The following is an 11,630-nucleotide window of genomic DNA, read 5'->3' on the forward strand; positions in this document are numbered from 1 at the left end:
ATTGTTGACACCATTACAACCTAAGCCTTTGCCCAATCATTTTCCTCCAAACATAGACAATGAGCAATTCTATGAATTCCATCAGATGCCTGGTCATGTTCTTGATAGATGTCTTAGTCTCCGCCATGCTATTCAAGACCTTGTTGAACAATGAAAGGTCACCATACCCACTCTTACTGCACCCAATGTTAAAAATAATCCTTTGCCTACATTTCAAAATCAACCTCCTCCTATTTTGAACCCAATATCCATAAGCAAACCTGAATCAATTCACCCGGTTTCCTTCATTCACTCGATTGGTCTTAATAGTACATCCTCACCATGTAAGAATGAACCCATATACCTTGAGGAAGTGGCAGAACTGAAAAGTAGAGAAAGTATTGAAGAAATAGGATTTTTAGTATTAGATAGGCTTGAATCAGAACATGAAAATGTGGTAAAAGTTGACAAGCTCAAATCATCCATTGTGAAGATATCTAAAGTTGCATAGACCCTAACACTGTGTCCTCTCATTTAGAATCATGTCCCCATTTTGATTTTTCTTTTAAGCGTCAGTTGCGTCAGTCTTTAAATTCAGTTGGTTAATTCCTTTATGTTAGGATTTATTAATTTTTAACTTTTAGTCAGGTTTGTCAGTCTATGACTTTTTATTCTAATAAAATAAAGAAACTTTCGATTATCATGCGTGCAATAATGATGTGAACATAAAATTTGACATGAGGAATACCTCAAAGCTTACTAATCAAATATTGGAATTAAAGAGTATATTTAAAAAATGCAAATGGATACTACATTATCCTGAGGAGAACATGAGAGAATAATAAACTTACTTGATAAATTTAACAATGTTTCTACATGGTCTCATGAGAATATATTGATAGATTGCACCATAATAGATCAAGGCATAAAGTCGATGGTGAACTTCAAAATAAAAAATTATTGATTAAGAATGATGTAGTTGAAATCATCGATAAAGGTGTCAAGACCCACAAGAAGGGATCCATCATGTTTTTCGCTAGAGGGAGAAGAATTCTCATTCACAAAAGAATATGAGATCTTCTTTGAAGTTTGGAAATGAATGAGTCAATGTCAAATACAAATAACTCAATTACATTCAATTTTGTAGAAGAAGACTAAAGATTACTCATTCTTAAAAGAAAACTAAAGATTACTTCTTCTCAGAAAAGAGACTGAAGATTACACATTTTCAATTTCGTAGAAGACTTTACTCTATAAAGCAATCAAGACATCGAGTTTCCTAAACTTTGATCAAATCAAGTAGTATTTCTCCAAAGGAGGTCTTCTTTGATCGAACCATTTTCCTGTCTTACTAAGAAAAGATAATCTTCGTTAGCCCCTTGCAGCCACTGAAAAAAAAATCAATAGCCTCTTCTTTTTAAACCACACCAACAAACCTTGGAGGGGAAGTCTTGTGTGAAATATGTTTTGACCTGATCCCAAAAAAGAAAAGAAATATTTGGGGTACGTAGGCAACCTGAGAAGTTACTTCAGGTCCGGTCATAAAAAAAATATTTTCTCTTAAGAAAAGTATTATTCAAAAGGAAAATCCCATATTGAAAGATTTAAAAGAAGTAATGCCAAACTAGGAGCATTTAAAGAAAGAGTCAAAAGAAATAAAAAAATGCCAATTAGGGGCATTAAAAAAATTTACAAAAAGGAAAAAAATGTCAAACTAGGGGTATTAAAAGAAAAAGAGAATATCAGACAAGGGGCATTTTGGGAAAGTCGAGCCTTATACATTTTCTTTCTAAACCATTCTTAAGCCTACCTATTAAGTCCTCCTGAATGATAATTGACTCGATTAAGGTACATAGAACCAAGAGGTTGTCGAGTTGAATATTCAAAATTATGAAGAAAAAAAAAGATAAGCTCGCTAGGTTGAAAACATTAAAAGACGACATAAACAAAAATTAGGATACACAAAAAAGGAAAAATCCTATTGAGAAAAAAAATCAAAAAGAACTTGTCGAGTTGGTTATTCAAGATCGTCAAGAAATAAAGAAGCTCATTAAATCGAAAATCCTTAAGGGCGACTTAAGCAAAATTTAGGGCATAAAATCAAGCCATCATTAGAAAAAGAAAAACAAATCCCACTAGATTGAAAACCTGAAGAGACGATCTAGGTAAAAATTAAGAAATCATCAAATAAGGGGAAATGTCTTATCAAAAAAAAAAATTCAGAAAGAAGCTTGTGCAGAAATTAGAAAATGCAAAACCATTCAAGCCATAACATTCGACAAAAATAATATTGAAGTCGAAGAAACTCAGAAGTCATCTTGAACATTGTAAGATCTTTAAGAGTATGTTTACCTGTCCAAATGTTTGCTAAAGGAAAGTGTAGAACCATCGACCACTTTAAAGAGAAAGATCTTTTATTTTAATAATTATCAAGATTTTAAGTTCAGCCCAAGCATTTTTTTAAAGAAAATTAAAAAAGAAAATGATCAAATTCCTTATTGCACATATGATAATCTTAAGAGTCTTGAATTTAAAGGAATGTCGAATTTTTTGTCTGTCATATATTAGAATCCATAGTTGCCCGTTCATATTTTTCAAGTGCAATCCATTTTCATCAGTTTTATAGTCAAGTTCTAGTTATAAACCAATCTTGAAACTAGGGGCATTTTTTAGAATAACTGTGATTTCGAATTTTTCATTCTTAATCATATGATCAAAAATAAAATCTTATTCAAAAGTCTAAAATACTAGCGAAGCCCAGTGATAATTATGAATCCAGACGCATAATAAGCTAATAAAGACCCAATCTTTAAAACTTTGAGCTCGTTAATACTGAATCTTTAACTAATTCAAGGCCAAGAAGCGTGATTTCAATAAGTTTAAGTCCAAGAAACAAGACTGGATTGCACCTACAAACCTAAGTTCGAGTTTGAGAAATGAGACTCCAATTTTTTGAATCATAGAATGAGTAGGTTTTTTGAAGTACCTACAAAACTAAGTTCAAGTCCGAGAAATGAGACTCCAACTTTTTGAATCATAGAATGAGTAGGTTTTTTGAAGTACCTACAAACCTAAGTTCGAGTCCAAGAAACGAGACTCCAACTTTTTGAATCATAGAATGAGTATGTTTTTTGAAGTACCTACAAACCTAAGTTCGAGTCCAAGAAACGAGACTTCAACTTTTTGAATCATATAATGAATTAAAAAGATTATTTAAGTTCCTGTAAACCTTAGCTAGAGTTTGATAAATGAGATTCAAATTTTTTCAGACTCTGAAAACGAATTTTGATAGGATTTAATGAAGTTTCTACATCACCTATCTCATTATTCAAACTTACCATAATTCAATATTGTGTGATTGTCTTTATTGCGTATGTGCATTTCAATTTGAATCATCATTGTCAGTTAGAGAAGATCTCTAGGACCTGAAATTGTTTTTTAATCGATGAGAGTTTATTCTCAATAATCTGATAGAATACTCAGTAAGCATCACACCATTGCATACACGTGTACTTTTGCATTAATCAGGGAGAATTTTCTAAAATTCAAGGATCTAATATCGTCAGTGAAACTTCGCGCTCTAGGACCTGATAATTTTTTTAGTTCGGGGAGAGTTTTACCCTCAAAGATCCAAACGCCTCGACGAATTGTTAAATCAAGTTGCAAAATAAACTGTTACTAGTTTTGGCATTCAGATATCGCACTATCTATTAAAATAGATTTATTATCTAGTTCGTTTCAACCCTCTGCCAAAAAGGGACATCTGTAAACACCTCATTTTTGCACTCACCTGATTAATCAACTCGTCAACCCGATCGCAACGATTTATTCCAATGTTATATTTGTTACTAGATATGTTTCAAAAATTCAGATGAGGTATCTTAAGCAAACAAAATTCTAGCTACGCTAGGAAAATATGACCCAAAATGTAGAAATTATAATTTTTCAGACAAAAAGAAGCTTTGCGATAAAAATCACTAAAAAATAATATAAATTATCAAAATACCCCTAATATCAAAACATCCTTAGATCCCACATTGCGCTTAGAAAAATCCTTTCGAACACATAAAACAACAAAGTGAAATCAAATAAATCATTTCGTCAATTTTTACCAAATTTGATAAAATTACGAAAATACCCCTCATAAGGGTTGACAATCATTTCACGTCAAAAAATTCATAAGTGACACAAACCAATAATCTCATCGAATTCCTTACGAAAAATCGATTCCAAAACATTCCAAAATATCAAAAAATGACTTCTCAACACAAAAATCCTCTTAGGGGGTAAAATAGTAATTTTTTGATTTTAACAATTTAAAATTTTAAAATTAATAATTAAAACATTAATTAATATAAAGTGAAATCCTAATTAAAATTTAAAAATCTAAACCAAGAAAATTAATCAATTAAGCCTTCAGGCAAAATTGTTGATGGTTGCTCACTTATTTAAGTGGAGCCCCCTTGATATTTATTAAAAGACCCTTCCATCTGGTGGTCCAAATAATTAAAGATATGATTAGGGCCTTCTTCACAAAATTTAAAAATATTACGCAAGATTAAAAATCCTAATTTAAAAGACCAAGCCAATCTCATAAAACTTAAGTCAAAATCCTAATTAACACCCTAATCTAAAGAAACCTAGTCAATCAAATAAGACTTAAGTCAAAATCCTAATTCACCTTATTTAAAAGGAAACCTAGTCAAACCCTAATTCTTCCAAAAAAAACATTATAAATAGGAGCCTCCACAACTTAATTTTACAGGTCAAAATAAATCCTAGAAAAAGTAGGTCAAAAGTCTCTCTAACTTTTTCCAAACCTTAATTTTGAAGGCTTAACTCCCTACCTATCATCCAAACCCCAACTTTTACTCAAAAAACCCCCAGAAACCCTCCAAAAACACCCAGAAATCCCTTAAAAAAGTCAGAAAATATTTAGATATAGAAGAAAGATACTTCAATTTGGAGATCAAAAACAGATCTAGTGATGGATGAATAGCAAGGAAACTCATACAAGGACATTCTCTGCCAGTACTGAAGGAACCGTCCTAATCCGCTAGGTAATTATTTTTATTTTTTTTATATGATTTTTAGGTGTATTTTACAATATAGTATTATTTGGGAAAAGTAGAGGCTGGCGTTTGTCGGGTGGGATTGGTACCTAACACCTTCCAACCCTGTAACTTGATCACCGAACCTATTCTCTGTGTATATTAGTATCTTATCTATTGGTAGAGTCAATATTTGGTTCCTAGACCATAATAACTAGGTGGCGACTCCTAAACCTCAAAAATCAAAAGCAGATCCCCACACCCCACAGATCGAGGACGCTTTCATATACCAAAAACCTATCTTGCTACTAAACATCCAATTCCAATTGCTTTACTCTCCATTTTTCAACTACCCACTTAACCAATTTCCTTTACACAAGCTTCAAAAGATAAAAACTAGGTGGCTGTTATGATTGATGAATATGATGCTCTCCTCGCGAACAACACGTGGTCACTTGTTCCTTGACAACCAAATATGAATATCGTCGGATGTCATTGGGTATACCGAATAAAACAATGTGCAAATGTATCACTTGAAAGATACAAAGCTCGTCTCGTTGCAAAAGGCTTTCATCAAAAAGCTGGACTTGACTTATCCGAAACTTTAAGCCTTATTGTTAAGCCTACAACAATACACATAGTAATTTTAGTTGCATTTTCTCGTGGTTGACCTATTCGACAACTAGACGTTAAAATGTCTTCTTACATGGATTTTTAACTGAAGAAGTCTACATGCAACAGCCCCCTAGATTTATAAACAAAAATAAATCCAATCATGTTTGTCGCCTACATTAGGTCATTTATGGCTTTCGTCAAGCACCCTGGGCTTGGTTCAATCGGTTTAGTGGTTTTCTATTACAATATGGATTTTATCGAAGTACCTCGGACTCCTCCTTGTTTGTTTTCTCCTCTCCAAAAGGCACAATGATTTTCCTATTGTACGTTGATGACATCATACTCATAGGTGATTCTGCAAATATGCTGTCTCAATTCATCACTAAACTAAATGACAATTTTGCAATGAAAGACCTCGGCGAGCTTCATTTCTTCCTTGGTATTGAAGCCCAACATTCATCTTATCATATAATCCTCAATCAAACGAAGTATACCATTGATCTCTTAAGTCAAATGCAGATGCTCAACTCCAAGCCTTGTTCAACACCCATATCATCTGGATCGAAAATGTTTGCTTTGGCTGGTACTCCATTTAGTGATGCAATAGAATACCGCAGTATTGTTGGGGCTTTACAATACCTAACCAAGACATGGCCAGACATCAGCTTTGTTGTCAATCATGTGTGTCAATTCATGCATTCCCCAACCACCACTCAGTTACAAGCTTTGAAAAATGCATATTCCGTTATCTCAAAGGAACATTAGGGATTTGACTCACAATTTCACGATGCTCTTTTTCTACCCTTACTACTTATTCTGATGCTAATTGGGCTGGATGTCTTGATAGTCCAAGCTCCACCATAGGTTATTGTGTCTTCTTAGGACCTAATCTCATCTCATGGGTTTCTAAGAAACAACCTACTATCTCTCAATCCAGCACGGAAGCTGAATACAAAGCCATAGCTATGACTGCAAGTGAGCTCATCTGGTTATCTAACCTTCTACATGATCTAGGCATCAAACTTCATCTACCTCTTACCCTTTTTTGTGATAATGTGAGCGCTATCTACTTAGCAACTAATCCAGTATTTCATGCCCGAACCAAACACATTGAAGTAAACTACCACTTTATATGTGAACTAGTCACTAAAGGCTTCATTCAGATTCGGTTCGTCAACACTAATAATCAAATAGCTGACATCTTCACCAAAGGTTTCCTGGGACCAGCCTTCGATTTGTTTCGTTCCAAATTGTTCCTGATTCATCCTCGCAATCAGTTTGAGGGGAAGTAACAGTACATACAGATGCATATTATCATAGCCTATATTCTCTTCCTCAATCACCTCTCTTACTGTTTCTATTTTTGTAATGATTTCCTTTATTTTGCTTTCTATAATTGTAAAGATTTCCCATGATTCCCTCTTGTAAGAATTCTAAATATACAAGACAATATAGCCAACATTGGCACAAGATTCAAATCCAAAACTTTCTTTGTCAATCTATGACATTTTAGGATCTATAAAAATTCAATTTGGTAACTTATCAAATTTCTTTTTTAGGTCAACCATGTCCCAATTTCATAGGACTGTGATTTGATAAAATTTGAGAAAATATATAAATTATATTACACTAGAGTTCATCTATGTCGTTTCGGTCACATAATGTGAAAAAGGCCATATTCGACTGCCCAAGGCCGTTGATTTTTCATTGTTGATTTATTTTCGACGGGTTTAAATGGTCAAATTTATAGAGAATTAGAGAAAATCAACGTCTCTAAGTCGTCGAATCTAGGGAACATAAAAAATTTCAACGGTCCTGGTCCTTCGAAATTTGGTTTTTAAAATTTGCAGGCCTTGGCCCATTGAATTTTCAAGTTTTCACGTAATGGTTAAGGACGTAAAATTGAAAAAAAATATTGGATGGGTAGTATTAAAAAAAAATTGAGGTAGGGGTAAAAAATGAGAACAATAAAGTAGCTTAAAGGGGTAAAAAAATGAATAGTAAAGTTAAAGGGGTGAAGGGTAAGTAAATAAAGTGGGATCCACAATATTATAGCTTAATGAGATATTTATCTCACAAAATTATAGTTGATGGGAGATTTATCCCACGTAAAATTGTAGCAAATGTGAATCCTCTAGTTGTGTTTTATATTATATAAACTAGAATTCACTTGTGCCTATGACACGGGCATTCTCTTTAGAGGTCAATAGGGGTAAAAGAAAAAAACATAATAAAATTAAAAAGGTATTATTAAAAAATCTTTGGAGTTAAAGGAGTAAAAGATGAAATATAGGAACATTAAAAGGGTATTTTTGAAAAAGGAAATGGATGGGGAGGAAGAGACTAATTACTATAAAGTTAAAATGGTAGGAGGAAGGCAATACAATGAGATCATTCTAGCTAGATGGAAGGTTTATCCCCCAAAAGTGGTCCCATAATGGTATTTTATTATATAGATGCTCTGTTTAAATAAATGAATTTATATTTTACATATCAAGAAACGTTTAATTCAATTCATGTTGGATCTAATGTTATTTAATCGAATTTGAATCCTGATATTGATGTTCTTGTAAATCACAATGCAATATGGATCTAATCTATTAAATCGACCTCTGATTTAGACAAGACTCATACTAGTCGTGAGACATATTTTTAGATCCATTGAACGACGAATGTGGAGAACACAACTTCATGGACCCATAAACAAGAGTCATGATTATTGTTGAATTTTGTTTTGTTTTTTTACCATAAATTTTTCTCTCAAAGATTTCTTAATATCATTTTCATGTTCTTCAATTTTAATCATCTTTAATGTAGGAGGGTATTTAAGTCATTTCCTTAATTTATGACGTAGGTCATGAGGACATGCACCAGCTTGAAATCATAGGACTTTGGAGGGCATCTAAATAAACTATTATGGTACAACTCACATCAAAAAAATCTATCGTTAAGTCCTTATCTCACGCGGCATTGTAGACCACAAGATTGGATGGTACATCAAAGTTATTTCCTAGGAGATAGCGAGCTCCACGTGGCAATAGTATATCTCTCTCTTACTAAAGCTTTCCTCTTCACTCCACCTCTATAAATTCAACAAACCACACACTATCTCTCTCCCACTATCAGACTTAGAAATCATCAAATCTCTCTCTCTCTCTCTCTCTCTCTCTCATTTTAAACAACCAACCAACCAACCAATTAACCAACAAACCAACTGATGGAAAATATAGAAGAGGAATACAAATTATATTGGGAAACCAAAATGTTTCTTCAAAATGAAGAGTTAGACAGGTATTCCCACAACTCCCTTTCTCTCTCTCTCTCTCTCTCTTTTTTTTCTCTATCTACTTATATGATTAATTAAAGGTGTAATTTGATTTAATTAGTTGGGGATTGGAAGAGACGATTTCGGGGTATTACGACTCGAGTTCACCAGATGGAGGAGCTTCTTCGATTGCGGCGAAGAACATCATCTCTGAGAGAAACAGAAGGAAAAAACTTAATGATAGGCTCTTTGCACTTAGAGCTGTGGTCCCTAACATTACCAAGGTACCTCTTTAAAGAATTCACATTATTCAAAATGTTTATAATTTAATATATATATATATATATATATATATATATAGTGCAATTAAATATATCAAGGAATTTATTTAAATTCCGTATTGATTTTTTTTATCAATTAGAGTTTAATTAACCCCATTAAATATAGTTCATTGGAATTCTTTTTCTTCTCTTCCTTCTTTGATTATTTATTTTTTATTAATAGATCCTAATTTTGTATCATAATTTTTTTTTTTTTTTGTGACAAATTCATAATAGATGGATAAAGCATCTATAGTCAAAGATGCGATCGAGTACATTAAAGAGCTACATGAACAAGAGAGGATGATTCAAGAGGAGATATCAAAACTTGAATGGAACAGAATGAATAATCCCTCGAACATCGATGAAGAAAAGCCAATTTATTCGAAATCAAAGAAAAAAAGGATCGATCAAGACTACGATTTAGGTGGATCAAAATCATCTACTATCGAAATCCTCGAAGTAAGTTTATGAAATAAATTTTTATTTTTAAGATTAAATTTAGTTACATTTAGACTCAAGTTTATATTCATTTTGTAGCTTATGATCACTAATGTGGGAGAGAGGACTTTGGTGATTAGCCTCACATGCGGTAAGAAAACTGATACAATGGTAAAACTTTGCGAGCTTTTTGACTCTTTGAAGCTGAAAATAATTACAGCCAACATCACTGCCTTTTCCGGACGCCTCTTGAAGACTGTGTTTGTTGAGGTGATTACTTTTAATATTCCAATTTTACCCTTCTTTTTATATAATATAATATTTAAATTACTAAATTGTCCTTTACTTTTATCGGTACAAATCTCCTGAAGTCTAGGTTCACTCAATTATTGGGAAGGAGTGATCCAGTGCGAGTTTGCCTATCATATTACTTTACACTTTCATGTGGTGGGTACATCATGACGACATGTGGCGCACTTCTAAGTGGCCAAAGTAAAAACAAATCATTTTTTAAGTCTTCCTTTGCTTGTTCGCCACATCAAACCAAACCGATAATTTTGAGGTGGTTTGATTCGATTTGGAACAAGTTGCAGTTCGACTCTGGGTTACAAAAATCAAATTGCTCTGAGACTAATCATTATTAAGGATTTAGGATACGATATAGATCGGTTCAACGAGGATCCATACTTATCAGGAATTGGATCGGTACAATTGGATCTGGATCAATCATCTCCTGAAACACTAATAAGTGAGATTTATTAATATTATAATTATTTTCACATATATTATTTATCAAATTTAGTCAAAGTTATCAATTCCGATTCGATTCTAATATTAATTGATTCCAAATGGGCCTTAATCAACTACGCTAGATAAACGTGCAGGTCAACAAATTATACTATTGCTCATAAATTAATGAAAACAATTGAAATGCTACACATTTAATTTAAGCATGGGTGAAGATCAAGCCCAGTATCATAGAAATTATAAAATGCAACCTAACTTGTTTAGTTGGAGGACAATGACCGAATGGAATAAATTATCTAATTTTTTTATTATTATATCAAAAGGGTGAAGTTTACAAACATGTTTTTTTTAAATTTGTTTTATAAATAAAATAAATTACAATGTGTTTAAATAACTGAAGAGAGTTTTTGTCTTGTTCAGGCTGATGAAGAGGAGAAAGATGAGCTGAAGATGAAGATTGAAATGGCTATAGCAGCTCTCAATGACCCACAAAGTCTTATGTGCTTCTAATCAAATATTCTCTTTATGGGGTTTCTTCATGTTTCCTTATTACTTGTGGAAATTATCTTTTTTTTTTTTTTTTTCCTTCTAAGGCATGATGTCTTAATGTGTGTGGATTGTTGTGTAACCATGATAGGTTGTATCATATGTCATGCACTTTCACTTGGGATCATATATAAATCCCAGTATGTGTTGTTGAAATGTAAGTTAATTTCAAATGAATCTGAATCATGATTCGACCAGATGGGCATTTAGTCAAAGAGGTCTCGGGACAATAATTAATATGTTTTAAAGCATGGGTTAATAAAATCGATATCATATACAATACAACTGCATTTTTTATCGGCATGAAGTTTGTTTACTTTCACTATTTTTCCTAAGAAATTGTATTACTCCGAATTATAATAGGTTGTGTGTTTGATACCAAGTATGAGCAATATTTCCTCAGGGCCACGGGTGAGGGCTCTCCCTCACTTACCTGGTGCGTGTGATGCGCAGGCGTCGCACGTGCCTAGGGTAGGGACCCCTATGCCTTGGCTCCAACCCTGGCTCATCCAATCCCCTTAGTCAGATGTAAGTCCAAACACCCCCGTTATCACAAAAGAAAAAAAAATGTTATTTAGAGTAGTTTTATAATTTTATTGTGGGTTCTGATGTATCTTTCGAATCATTGTATTAAAGAGACAATTCAAAATTGTCCTGTCCCATGCA

General features: G+C 33.0%; 1 protein-coding gene across 1 annotated transcript; it reads left to right on the forward strand.

The window, feature by feature from the left end:
- The first annotated feature begins 8,774 nt into the window (after positions 1-8,774).
- Positions 8,775-11,169, forward strand: LOC147393001 (transcription factor bHLH35-like). The gene is made up of 5 exons (XM_086456859.1): positions 8,775-8,936; positions 9,032-9,194; positions 9,468-9,692; positions 9,771-9,941; positions 10,839-11,169. Exons 1-5 carry the CDS (start codon positions 8,863-8,865, stop codon positions 10,926-10,928), a joined length of 723 nt encoding a protein of 240 aa, XP_086312985.1. The 5' UTR covers positions 8,775-8,862; the 3' UTR covers positions 10,929-11,169.
- Positions 11,170-11,630: the final 461 nt, after the last annotated feature.

The sequence above is a fragment of the Akebia trifoliata genome, chromosome 10 (assembly GCF_017979445.1).
Source record: "Akebia trifoliata isolate Shusen 1 chromosome 10, ASM1797944v1, whole genome shotgun sequence".
In the NCBI taxonomy this organism is placed as follows: domain Eukaryota; kingdom Viridiplantae; phylum Streptophyta; class Magnoliopsida; order Ranunculales; family Lardizabalaceae; genus Akebia; species Akebia trifoliata.